This window comes from Cetorhinus maximus, chromosome 22 (genome assembly GCF_964194155.1).
Source record: "Cetorhinus maximus chromosome 22, sCetMax3.hap1.1, whole genome shotgun sequence".
NCBI lineage: Eukaryota > Metazoa > Chordata > Chondrichthyes > Lamniformes > Cetorhinidae > Cetorhinus > Cetorhinus maximus.
This window is the reverse complement of record NC_135900.1, coordinates 75,801,521-75,815,963: the sequence shown is the minus strand read 5'-3', so window position 1 is coordinate 75,815,963 and position 14,443 is coordinate 75,801,521. Positions and strand designations below refer to the sequence as shown.

The 14,443-nt window shown below is 41.1% G+C and overlaps 1 protein-coding gene across 4 annotated transcripts in view; it reads right to left on the bottom strand.

Moving 5' to 3' along the window:
* The window catches only part of cnot4b (CCR4-NOT transcription complex, subunit 4b), a 143,711-nt gene that overhangs the window by 52,718 nt on the left and 76,550 nt on the right, over positions 1-14,443 (bottom strand). For all 4 annotated transcript variants that reach the window (XM_078568535.1, XM_078568537.1, XM_078568536.1 and 1 more), the window contains exons 8-9: positions 9,791-9,848; positions 7,738-7,990 (exon numbers count right to left, since the gene is read on the bottom strand). In XM_078568535.1, coding sequence (XP_078424661.1) covers positions 7,738-7,990; positions 9,791-9,848 — 311 coding nt within the window. The remainder of the gene's footprint in view (positions 1-7,737; positions 7,991-9,790; positions 9,849-14,443) is intronic.

The window sequence follows — 14,443 nt, the reverse complement described above, 5'->3', positions numbered from 1 at the left end:
ATTAATGTATGACCATGTACACTGATGAAGTGAATCTCACAAACATTGTACACTGGCACAGCGTTAACATGTATTAAGAAAAAGCAAAATACTGCAGATGCTGGAAATCTGAAACAAAAACAGATAATGCCAGAAAAGCTCAGCAAGTTTGACAGTATCTGTGGAGAGAAACAGAGTTAATGTTTCCAGTCTGTATGACTTCTTCAGAGCTTGAGAAGTAGAAATGAGATTGAATTTATACTGATGGAATGGGGGGGGAAAAGCAGAATGGAAGGTCAGCGATAGGTCAGGGTTAAGGAGAGGTTGACTAAGACGTCACGGACACAAGACATAAGGAGTGTTAATGGTAGTGGCGAAGACTAAAGGAGGTGCTGATAGCGGCATAAAGGTGAGAAAGAGAATGTGTTAATGGCGGAACAAGAGTCAGCCCTCTGTGAAAGAACAGATTGAATAAGTGAGATGGCCCTGTTTGAAGACATGGGGGGCTAGCGAAAAAGGATTTTAAAAAAGGGATAAAAATAAAGATAAACCTAAAAATAAGAAAAATATAAAAAATAAATAAAAATGAAAATGGTTAACACAAACTGGAAGAACAGCACCTCATCTTCCGATCAGGCATTTTACAGCCTTCCAGACTTAACATTGAGTTCAACAACTTCAGACCATGAACTCTCTCCTTCATCATGACCCCATGTTTTTTTTCCCCTTTTTTTTAAACCTCGTTTTCTTTAATCCTTTTCTAAATTTAATTTTATATTTTATTCTTTTACTTATTTTTATATTTATCTTTATTTTTATTCATTTTTTTCCCTTTTTAAAATCCTTTTTCCCCAACCACTGCCTCCTCCCTCCCAACCCCAACAGGGCCATTCAATCTGTTCCTGCATAGAGAGCTGACCCTCGCTCTGCCATTAACACATTCTGCTTTCTCACCTTTATGCCACTATCAGCACCATCTTTTGTATTTACCAATACCATTAACAGTCCCTTTGTTTGTGTCCATGACATCTTTGTCACTCTCTCCTAGCCCCATCCTATCGCTGACCTTCTATTCTGCTTTACCCGTTCCATCCCCCTCCAACAGTATAAATTCCATCTCATTTCTACTTCTCTTTAGCTCTGAAGAATCATACGGACTCGAATCGTTAATTCTGTTTCTCTCTCCAGATGCGATCAGGCCTGAATTTTTCCAGCATTTTCTGTTTTTATTAGCATGTATTAACTCACCGCCACCTTCAAGGGCAATTAGGGATGGGTAATGAACGCTGGCTTAGTCAGTGACTCCCACATCCCATGAATGAATTTAAAAAAAACATGGCTATGTCCATATTGTAGAGGGACCAATAAACCAAATAAGTTTGGTGAAACCACTGGGTGTAAGTAATGTCTTACCACTGTCTTCGGGGAATTACAACCTAATGAGATTTCCTCTCAAACACTGAAGATAAAAATTTGTATCAAATCGACTGCAGCCCAGCACAGGAAAAGAAAGTACAATACCAAAAAAATGGCGAGGAATTGGTACTCTTTCCTCGAGGTCCAGGTAACTTCTTGACTGTATCTGCCAAAGTTTTCCGCCTGAGGCAAGAAACATTTTAGCGGCCAAGGGCATCAATGAGAGATGAAGATTGAAGAGGAAGCTAGACAAGCATAAGGGAGCAGGGAATAGATTGTTAGATGGATTTAGATGAGGAAACATGGGAGGAGGCTCAGGTGGAACACAAACACTGGCATGGGCTGGTTTGCCAAATGCCCTGTTTCTGTGCTTTATGTCCTTGTAGATCTTTATAAGTGAAGCGCATCCTGTGCGAATGGTTATCATGTTCAAACAACATTACTTCAATCTCAAGCAATAAGAAGCTCAGAATCCCAGGTCACTTTCTCCCTTCAAACACGAGGGAAAATTAAGAAAAGGAACTACCACATAACTGTAAACATGCTGGTGATTAAACAAAGAAAACAGTCAGAAAGTCAATAAATGTATTAGTAAGGCAAGAAATGTCTTTGAAGAAGTGTCTTTCACAAGTTAATCTGTCCAGAAAGGTGGAAGGATCAATGGGCCAAAGAAAACTTCATTCACCCTCCCAAGTAGGATGATTTTCAGGGTCAAAATTTCCCCAGTTTAAGTGACAACAATGGAGATGTTTTATAATTTAAATATCTGGACAAGACAGGAAAAAAAGTTTTAAACCATGCTAGTAATTCAGACTTTTTGTGACATTCCAGCCTTCTTCTGGTTAAGATTTCTGTAAAATTTTTCACTAATTCTTCAAGTTAGAACTATTTTAATTGTTATCTACACTGCTCTAATGTGCCTTTGGACAAGACAACATTAAACGTAAAAGTAAAAAAAAAATACTATCAACTCCGAAGCTGAAGTTGAGTAATCGACTCCAATAGAGGGATTCACTTTTCACAAGAAAAAGTTCACATCCTCTCCTCACTTGTCTCCACTTTCCCAATCAAACTGACATCACTGATGAAACTGCACCTGAAGGATCACAAAGCAGTTTCAAGCTATTCCGTCAGCAAAATAAACTGAATAGTTGCCCTGAGTTGGAGATTATAGTACAGAAAAGTTTCGATTTTATAAACACAATAGGTATTGCATCTCTCCTCCATGCCACTATTCAACATTGAGAATTTTCTTTTGGAGGGAGCGAGGTTCAATGAACTACTTTCACATTTAAGATACAAGTGCATAAAACATGAGGTGCATAATGATGCTTCAGTGCATTACAAAGCTATTGAGTGCTCAGTGCACAATAAAAAGGTAAAACATGCAGAGGTTGGATGATGCAATAGCTTTGACACTAGCCTTCCATCTTTAGATTCAAACCAAGCCAGGCTGATTACAAAGTCCTTTCTACATGTCGGCTGTTTGAATCCTATTCGACACAAGTTTGGGTCATCTCATTACAATTCCCAATTATTAGGGATCACAGCACAAAAATGCCACTTATTTAGTATATTCAGATGTCACAGCATGGCTGGTGTGGAAAATGGCTCGATAATCTAGGTGGGAAGGAAGAGCTCTTAAGAAATTGGGTTAGAGTAATAATTCATCAAATTAATTCCAAAAGTCACAACAATTCTGGCTAAATATTCTGTCATTGAAGTTAACACTGATCTCAAACTTAATCAACAGAATCAAGAGGGGAAGAAAGGGCACACAGTACTAATGCACATAACACATCTGCAAAGGAAAGATTACAGGCACTGAGCAGAGTGCTGGGAGCACACAACTTGAAATTATGGCAACATCATCAAGTGACTGGAGGCTATAAATCAGTGATTCAGGCTGGGGAAAACAGTATTCATGTGACATTTCACTAAAACGTAGTTAGTGGGATTATACTATTTAAATATTTCAGAAATACCATCAAAAAAAATTATAACAAAGGAGAATTGTTACAAACTTCACACAGGATAAATTCAATTCAACAGCACTTAAAGCTCTTCTTGTGAAATCAAGCTCACTCATACATTGACCTTACAATGGATCTCACCCATACCCAAGATGTGACCACAAGGAGGATAAAAATCCAGAGTCAACAATGCTTCATTGGATTGCCCTTTACAATATCACAACTGCAGAGTGAATCTGTATATCAAGAGGGTTTTGCAATATTATTCCACGAGTCTTCATTTTCATAACACTGTCATGGCACCTCACCTGTTCCTATCCAATCATGGTCAGTTTAAACAGGATACCACTTGAAGATGTTCCAATTATTTCTATTCATGTCATGATTTCCTCCCAATATCTCATCCATAAGTTGAGTTGGAGACCTGTTCCTAGTTTTTAAACTAGCCGATTTTAGTTTAGGGTGACTGGCCCAATTTCCTTCCCTCTACACACAGTCCCCGCTTCCATATCACAAAAAGAACTAGAAACACAAGTGCAAAAAATTACAACACTGATACTACAAGTGTGAGATTATAGTTCTCAGGAAAGATCTCAGCGAGCTCGGGGGGCGGCTTTGGTGTTGCAAAAGTAGGAACCATATATATAAAAGAATAAAAGATAGTCACATTATTAAATCCAATAAAGAATTCAGCAGCAATTTTTGTTTAGAATGTAAAACTCACCACCACAGCGAGGTCGAGATGAATAGCATGGGTGTACTTAAGAGGAAGCTAGTCAAGACATGAGGGAGAACGGAATAGAAGGACATGAGGGGGTGAGATAATGGAGTAAATAGAATGGAGGAGGCTCATACAGAACAATATCTGAATAGACTTGTTCATCTAAATGTCTTGTGTCCTGTTCCGAAGTTGTATATTTTATCAAGTTCTTTGCAAAAAGCACACAATCCTGATTCAACACCCTACCACAAGGTGCACATTAGTCTGTTCATGTTAACTGTGCTAGAAATTTAATTCCGCTTGTGAACATACAACACCTCATGCCCAGTCATAGGCCTGCAGCAGTCACTGATGGATAAGACCAGCACAGGTGTTCTCTCATCTCAGGTTTGAAAGTGGTATTTTCCAGCCATGCAGAAAGATAAACCATTTCATTGCTAAAATATTGTTCTTTCCCCTCACGTATCATTGAAGATTTGCAATATGCTATGGGTAGAGTGTATGCTGACTGTGTGCTGCTGGCCAGCATGAACATTCAAACTTAGGTTGTCTGATCAGTTACGTCCCTCATCAGATACAACAAGCCGTCAATGAAAAACACTGTAATAAGCATAATCAAATTTCACAATCCCAATAACAGTTTGACTGGGTCAACATAAACTCATGGCCTTGTTCATTAGCAGCTATCGGCTTTATTTTTATACAAGGTGTCCACCTTAAAGCCTCAAAGACATGCCCCTCAGTCCGAGTAATCCATCCTCAAAGCCCAGACAATCAGCCCCATTTGGTGTTTATGTTGATTTGTCCTATTTGAAAGTTGAGTATAATGGTCTTGATAAGGCTGCAGTTAACTCTGCTGCTTATTGGTGGAAAAAGCCTAAATCAGAACACCAAGGCATTAGTAACATGACATGCGCAAAATAATGGAACATGGATGTAAATCCCGAGACTTGCTCACCCCTCTCTGGTACGCACAGAGCATAGAAAAATGCCGGGACATGCTTATTTTACTTAACAGGGCACTGGACATAATTCACTAACTTAGGGAACACCACACATAACAAACCTTACCAAAAACTTAAGCAGCAATAATCTTCAGCGTAGAAAACAAGCAATGGAGAATTTGAGAATGATGCAAAACCTCAATGGAACGCTCAGTAATGTTTAAATAAAGTTACACAAATACATATGGAAAAGCTACTGCAGTGAAAAAACTTGACAGGTCTATTGCTGAAAAAAAGACATATGTCTAAGCTTTTCATCTTGCACTCATCAGGACACTTCACAAAAATACCAATATAAAAGGGAGAAACAACAATTTATCCTGTATGAGAAGAGCATATTGATTGGTTAGCAAGTGGACCCTAATTGGTAGGGGTGTTGCCATGGAGAATGCACCAGTGATGGCGAATGACAATTAACTGCCAAGCATTGTTCGAAATTTAAACCAGGCAGCTTGACATGGGTTGGTCAAGGCATTGCCCTGAGGAATGAGTCAGCGAATGGTTGTCACTTATTTTGTTTAGCTGAAACAGGCGCAATACATACACGTTCTGTCTACAGGACCCTGTGTATTAATATATGTTGTTTCCAGCACGTGCAAATGTGCCGCACTGTGAGCCTGAACTGAATCTTAAATTGGTCGTCAGCATAATTCTTAGCACAGAGGATTATTTAGCAAAAGTTGTCCAATTGCAGAATCACATCTAATGTTGGACACTATTTTGAGTTTTGCAAGCTGGTTGGGTATGGTGTGTACCTTGCCCGTTGTGAACAGCAGCTGGAACAAGCTGCTTGATACCATCCGCCAGTCTTTGGGACGTACAACCTTCACGAACAACATGAACGGTATTCACCACTAACAGGATGCTGGCGTCAAGCCAAAAAGATGTTCTGCCTGTCACACAAGTAATGTGTATATGAATTTCAATGTCTGTGAGATGCCAGGTATGTAAGCCGTACCGCACAAAGACTGGCAGATCGTTTCAAACATAATGTCGCAGCCGCTGTTCGGCAATGGACAAGGTACAGACTGTACCCAAGCAGCCCATGTGTGCAAAATTCAAAACAGTGTCCAATATTAGATTTGATTCTGTGGTTGGACAACATTTGCTCAACAATCCTGTGCGCTAAGAATTACACTGACAACCAATTTAAGATTGCTAGTTGGGCTCGCAATGTGGCACATTTGCGTGTACTGGAAGCTACATATATTAATACACGGGGCCCTGTTCTTTGCAGACAGAAAGAACATGTGCACACATTGCACCTGTTTCAGCTAAACAAAATAAGCGATAGCCATTTGCTGACTCATTGCTCAGGGCAATTCCTCGACCAATCAGGGTCAAGTTGCTTGGTTTAAATTTCAAACAATGCTTGGCGGTTAACTTTCAGTCATCATCACTGGTGCATGCTCCATGGCAACACCTCTACCAGAGTCCAATTGCCAACCAATCAGCACTCTCTTCTCATACAGTATAAATTGGTGCTTTCCCCTTATATTGGTATTTTTAAAGTGCCCTGGTGAGTGCATGAAAAGCTTTGACATGTCTCTTTTTTCAACAATACTCCAGTTCTGTACTACTAAAGGCTACTTTAAAACATTACGTTTTTGTCAGCAATCTGATCTGGAAGGTGAAACATGTGTTTAAGAACAATTATATTGCAAGCAGAACACCCTGTTTATCAACATCACATTTGCCCAAAAGCAAGCACAGAATATTTGATTGCACACTGATTTGTATTAGCAAAAATTTTACATTAGCGCTGACTCCAGTTGGCAGCAACATAAGGCTACCTCATCCTAATTCTGCATAGAGACAGTTAATGATTCTGTGGTGCCAACACAACATATTCTAAGATGTGACCAACTCAGCTGCAAATCTGCATTATTGCATCTTGGACTAGAAAACATTCTAAATTCATTCTTGAAAACTGCCTTCCAGTGAATTCTGGAATTTATTTGTTGCTGATCTTTGTTTAGTGACAGCCGTGATCTGATGACGGGAATTAAACAGTGCATTGCAGACACAAGCCTTAAATGATTTAGCAGGTCTGAAAGCATCTGTGGAGAGGAAGACAGAGTTAACGTTTCGAGTCTGCATGACTCTTCATCAGAACTAAAGAAAAATAGAAATGAGGTGAAATATAAGCTGTTAGAAGGGGGTGGATCAGGTGAAGCTGGATAGAGCTCCAGCTCCACCTGTCCCACCTCCCTCCAAAAGCTTATATTTCACCTCATTTCTATTTTTCTTTAGTTCTGATGAAGAGTCATATGGGCTCGAAATGTTAACTCTGTCTTCCTCTCCACAGATGCAGGTCAGACCTGCTGAGTTTTTCCAGCTATTTTTTTGTTTTTGTTTCAGATTTCCAGCACCCGTAGTATTTTCCTATTAGCCTTAAATGATTGATGGATTACAGCGAGGTAACTAAGCATCTTTTGGGGTTCATGTATAACATTGTCTTCCTTCCATCACTCCTGCTGTTCCAATTTATGTACATCTATTAATGCTGCTTTACACCATGCCCCATTCAGCTCATAGGTTTTTTGCACTTCATAGAAGTGCATATTAGAAAGAGTGCCCTTTTAGTAACAAAGGACCAAACATAATCTCCTAGCTCCAGTGAGACACTGACAAAGGCACATACCTGATGTAAAGAGACTCTGTGGCTCCGGTGCTGTTGGCCAGTCGTGTGTTGATGGCGATGAAGTGGGATAAAGCAGGCTGTTTGGGAGAGGGTTGGGGTGTCTGAAGTTACTGTTGTCTGAAAAGAGGGACTGGGATTCTGCTGCAGCCCCCTCAAAAGGAGACCGTGCATTATGATTGGATGAACTAATGGGGACGACTGGGTTGGGTTTTGTTAAACCTGGCGGTGGTGACGGTGTTTCACTGGTAGGGATCTGAAAAGGAGACACAGTTGCAGATTAGTAATTAGATTACTGAAGAGGCACAATACAACGAAGACCAGAAATTAAAACTTTCCCATTGACTCCGGGCAGGTCAACTGAGTGGTGCAGCTCCCCACATAGCCATGACAGTTGCACTCGATGCTAAAATATTCAGAGTACTTCAGTAGATATGGAGGTGTTTGCAGGTTGAATTTAGAATAGTTTGTTTGAATGTTTTTCACGTCATTCAGCCTATTTCTCACAGGAAAAGTACCATTCAGCCCCTTGAGCCTATTCCACCATTCTAACTGTGGCTGCTCAGCATCTTAACTCCGTCTACTTTGACACCCCTAGCTAAATAAATTGAACAATTCAGTCTTAAAAATTTAATTTGACCCAGAGTCCACAGCCTTTTGGGAGAGAGAAAGTATGGCATTTCTACTAGGTTTAGTATTAAAGAGCAGTCCCTCATTTCACACTTAAATGACCTAGCTCTAATTTTGATTGGCTTGGGAATGCAGAATAAGGGGGCATAAATCTACCTTGTTGAATCTTTTCATTGTTTTAAACCACTCAATCTGATCACCTTGAAACCTTCCAACGTGATACAAACCACGTTTATGCAACCTGTCCTCAATTTAACCCTTTCAACCCAAGCATAATTGCAGCTCCTGAAAACATGCCCTCAACCAACCCAAAGGACAAGGACAGCAGGGGCATAGGAACACTACCACCTCCAGCTTTCCCTCCAAGTCACACACCATCCAAGACTTCCAAATATATCATGGCTCCTGGATCAAAATCCTCGAACTCCCTTCCGAACAGCTCTGTGGGAGCACCTTCACCACATGGACGGCAACTATTCAAGAAAGTGGCTCACCACAACCGTCAAGGGAAATCGGGATGGGCAATAAATGTTAGCCTTGCTAGCACTGCCCCCAGCTGGAGAGTGAATGAAAACAATTCTGATGAATCTGCACTGTAACTCTTCCAAAGCCAATATATTCTTCCTGAGGTGTGGCACCCAAAACTGTACATACTCTAGATGGGGTCTAACCAAAGCTCAATATAACTGAAGGCACCACTGGCAGTAACAGAATGATTAAAGGTTGGGATGAGCAACAGAACAGATAGGAGAGCAGTGATCTCAGAGGGTTAAGGGTTGGAGGAGAGCATTAGAGACAGAGAAATAGAGAAGATGGGTCATAGAGGGATTTAAAAACAAGAATGAAATTCAGAAAGTGCTTATCGCAGTGCTTTTAAAAATAGCACCAAGATTACCACATTTAGTTTTGTAGTGGTGAATTTTTAAAACATTTGTTTGCATTGGTATGTGGCAGTTTAGGTCTATTATGTGGGGTGGGGGAAGTGAAGGTGGAGTTGAGGTAGAACTGACTGTAGTGAATGGGCAGGCTTGAAGGGCTGAACAGCCTACTCCTGCTCTCTCTCATGTTCTTCTACAGAAATGTCAGAAAGATAGCTGTTGCGAGCACCATAAATTCGCAACTGATCCAGGGTGGTGTTCTCATATTAGGCAGATTCAAAAGTTTTCCTTCCGTATTTGGCTGTGCTTCCCCAATCCAGGGGTGTGGAGTGGAATTAGAAGGGAAAATTGTAACTTTCCCGTGTGGGCATATGATCAGAATAAGCCAGAATTCAAGGTATTAGAAAATAATTGTGATGTGTCAATCACTGAAAGGATAGGCATGGATGAAGGGCGAGGAGAGATTACAAAACAGATAGGGTTGAACTAGAGCACTGAAAGGTGCTTAATGAACTAGGTATATATCAAAAGATCCAAATGCATCTTACCTGTTGTAAATTGTCTCCATTTCCTAGACTGAGTGCTTCTGGTGGTTTATCCACAGGTCTGCAAAAAATAGAAATTGTAACAAGTTGATAAAGTGTGCCCGCAGCAGTGCTCAGCGTGTCGGTCTGCTCGTTTTCCATGAAATTTTTATCAAAGCGAAGATCAGGTGAGGGGTGAGGCTCACAGAGCAAGATTTCACCAACATTCAAGAAAGTAAAATGAAAGTCAAGATGAATTAGGAAATTAGCAGGAGATTGTTAAAACACTCATGGTATAAAAAAAGTCAAAAAGCAGCAAATGAATTAAATACAATGCCACTGCACGGTCAGTGGCACATGCCTGCAATCTGCTATGGCACAGTCCTAGGCCACAGTCCTAATGTTAGCCAACACAATTGGTAGGCAGAGTGTGGAAGTTAAAAGTTGAGCAGTATGTTGTACTATAGGTGTCAAGGTGACCATACATTCATCAGCTTAGGTAAAAATAGCTTTGTTTAAACTTGGCTTCTTTTAAGAATACACTGACATTGATATTTGAGCCATTTTTCTTAAACACATGGGTGCGGCATTCACCGATCACACTAATAAAAAGCAAGGCTTATACTGATGATGACTGACCAGCTTTAAGTCAAGGTTTCTATTGCAGAATTTATCCAAAGAATGCTGAGTTTTGTTTATTTTCACAAAACACAGTAATATTCAACTCTCAGGAAACTGGAACTTGTGACTGTTAATTACACAGAATATTCAGTTAGTTACTTAGGGTATTTACTCTTCAGACATTTGCTCATGGAAATATTTACAACTTACGATTGGCGCAACCTCTCCCAAATCTATCTATGATACACCCCGAATATAACAACTACAGAGATGAAGGCATGGCTATATTGAACCCGTATTAAGTCCTTAAAATGTAATGTGTGGCTCCAGGGAGTGAACAGGAGCCAGAAATGATACTGCAGTATTGTCAAACCAACTTAATTTACTTCCCTATTACCAATGCATATGATGCTGTTTGTTATCTTGAGGCTGCAGTTTATTTCACCAGGGATTATAAACAGCACTGGCATTTCAAAAACCAACATCGTTGCTGGCTAACAGATTTTCATTATTTCATGTAAGCATGCAGCTGACTGACAGCAAGTGAGTGATCGGTCAGATCGAATGAGTAGTGTGCAGAAACTCATCTTTTGATGAAATACCCAGTGCTTCAGCTGCTGCATCACTAAGCCACACAAAGCTGAGGTCCATTGTTTGATTTCTGGTTTATTCCAAGCTATCCAATCTCAGCTGGTATTACAGCTAGGCACCACAATTATCAGTGTTCCTGGGCTAGAGTTGAAATAAAAGTAAAGCTAGAGCCCTTGCTCCAGATCTCTCTACACAGTGACCTCTTATGCAAACTACATGTATGTGCATGTGTTTGAACATTGGATGAGGACTTGGTTGTGATGGAAGCCAAGGCTATACCCTGCCTTGGCTTTCACATGAAGAAATGGCCACTGGGGAAATGTCCTTAAGAATTCCCAATAAGTAGAAACTAAGCACCAGCAAAAACGTCAGTGACTTCAGGAGAGTAGCAAGAAACTGGCAAGTACACATACCAGAACGCTGGAGATCAAGAATGAAGACCAACAACCAATTCCTGCAGTGATTGTTCAACATCTGTTGCAATAGATTCCAACCTGAAACAAAAACCTTTTAGTTGAGGCCTGCAAATCAAAACGCACAGGGGCTGATAACTTTCAAATGCAAAAAAGATCTTCTCTGTAGCTTTGAGGTGATAGATAGTGCTCCAGGATGTCTCACGTCACGTTAGTCTTTAAGTATAGTATTCACAAAAACAGCACATTCTTTGTGGAGCCACAATCTTAGTCTTATTTGCCCATTCATTCACAGGACAGCATGCCAGCATTTAATGCCCATTCCTAATTGCCCTTGTGAAGGGGGTGATGAGCTGTCTTCTGGAACCACTGCAGTCCATGTGATATAGGTACACCACAATGCTGTTAGAGAGTTCCATGATTTTCATCCAATGATGATGAAGGACAGCGATATATTTCCAAATCGGGATGGTGAGAGATTTGGAGGTGGACTTGGTGTTCCCATGCACCTGCTGCCCTTATCCTTCTTGGTGGTAGGGGTTTGGAAGGTGCTGCTGAAGGAGCCTTAGGGATATGCTGCAATGCAGCTTGCAGGTGGTACACATGCCAGCCATCAAGTGCTAGGGGTGGAGGGACTGTAGGTTTAAGGTGCAGGGTGGGGTGCTATGTGCTGGAAGGTATCATGCTCCTTCAGTGTTGCTTCTAAATGCACTCATCCATCCAAGTGGAAAGTATTCCAGCACACTCCTAATTTGTGCCTTGTAAAAGATGGACTGGCTTTGATGAGTCAGTTGAGTTACTTGCTGCAAAATTCACAACCTGCTCTCATAGGTGTTGCTGGTGGGGGATTCACTGATGGCAATGTTGTTAAAAGTCAAAGGGAGGTAGCTCAACTCACTAGTTCTCAGGACTTGAGGGGGCGTGAGGCGAGCGAAAGAAAAAGAGAGGCAAGCGAGAGAGAGAGAGAGGCGAGTGGGAGAGAGAGGCGAGTGGGAGAGAGAGGCGAGAGAGAGAGAGAGAGAGAGAGGTGTATGAGAGAGAGAGAGGGAGAAAGAGAGGCGAGCAAGAGAGAGAGAGAGATGAGCGAGAGAGAAAGAGAGGAGAGCGGCAGGAAAAGAATGGATGTGACCACTTAGAATGCTTTACATGATCACCCCTATAGGCATCAAACCTACAACTGTCAGTGGCTCTAATTTTAACAAATCCTCATCAGCACATTTAATGTTGGATTGTGTTTGAACTCTTAACCAGAGAATGGAAGAATCAATCTGCATATCCAACACTCAACAGAAAATATATTATCCAGAAGAAATTATTTTGAACCACTTCTCTCTTTTTACGTTCAGACCTGGTTGGGAATGGCTCCAGGAGTACTATTGTCTGGTATCTCAAACAAGTGGTCACTTTTCACGTGGAAAGTAGTCATGAATGCTGGCAAGCTACTGCACCATGGAACGCCATCACCACCAAACCCAATCCTGTCTTTAACCAAGTGCACACATGCACAAACTTTCCAGTGGGATATCATGTATTCTGAACATGTCCAGCATTCTCAGTTCATTGCTCAGCTCCAGGATACCAAACCTGACTGCGAATTGTCCAGTTTCACCTTGACTGAAGTCAGTTTAGTCCGCACAAGTGGGCATGAAAGCTGTGACACTGGTGCTGCTTCCTGCTCAGTAAGCAACTGAGCCATTAAAGGGATTCTGGACAAGACTGACAAGAGATCCATTACTTGTCAGAACAGAAAAGTATTGCCAACTGGCAATTTATGTAGGAAGTCAAGAAAATGGTCAGTCTTGCTGTAAAACTTGACTGATATGAAAACAGGCCCTGGTGTATTCAGTTTCCTCAAGAGCACAGAGTGCACTTTTAGCTTAACCACCTCTCAAAACCATCCATTTTAAAAATTGATTTGAACACACATGGCTATCCTCAATGCAAAGGGGAATTCCACTGACCCTCCATGAACGTTCACATCAGGTTTTTGGTAATGAAAAGTACACCATGCATACAAAAAATATGATTGTCAACAGGCCGGCAAGTCTCTTGTTTGAAGTATGGAGAGATGTTAACGATCTTGCAGCGTATTTCTATTCAGGCTTTGTGTCATGTCAACCATCATCAAGAACACAAGAACTCTGGGTACAAGAGCTGGCATCAAGTCACCAAAATTTGGCGAGTCACCTGATTGGCTGTGAACAAAAAGAATTGCTTCCCTTGCTCAGTATGGGTTATTTCAGTCCGAGAGAGAAATAAAGCCAATCACTGACCTGAGTTCTGTGTCAAGACCTTCTGGGGTCATGTGTTCGGGTTCTGAACCATTATCAAGTATAGGAGGCGTTTTCCTGTGTTCGAGTGTTAGACCGTTGGCTGCTTTAGCTGTGCTCAGTAATGACGGCCAGGCATCTTTATTACTACTGTTGGGCCTGTAAGGGGAAAGAATGGCAAAAATACTGAGTACCTCCCAAATCTACACAACAAGAAGTTTCAGCAGCCCAGAGATGCTGTTCACTTAGCGGAAATCTTCCAAAAGGGATCCAGCCTGAGATGGTTGTGTTGGCATTGTGCATCCTTACCAGCCAGTGGTACTAACAGCATCCATACTGAGAGGCCCAACTCATTCCCATGCAGCTGAATAATGGACAAGTCCTCTGCGACATGAGGAAAGATTAGAGGGGTAAAGTGGCTTGTTCAGGGGAAAAAAGGGATCTCGAGTCCTGGTAATTTTGCAAAATTTTGAAGTCAGCCATTGTATTTCTTAGTGTATTCTACACTGTTTGTGCCTCTCTTTGCACAACAGTACTGCAATATACATATGCTAAATGGAAAGAATATAACTGGATAGTACAAATAGTGAGCACGAGTATTTGGCAGCACTATCCTGCTACAGATTCTGAAATACTTGGAGATGCTGCACATTTTCTACTGTTAATCATCATAATAATCTTGAGCAATCAGGAGCCCCGTTTGATGAGTCAGTCACTTGACAGGTTTCCGATGGCTGTAATACGAAGCATAAAGTTCACCATTTCCATGACAACTCTGTCCC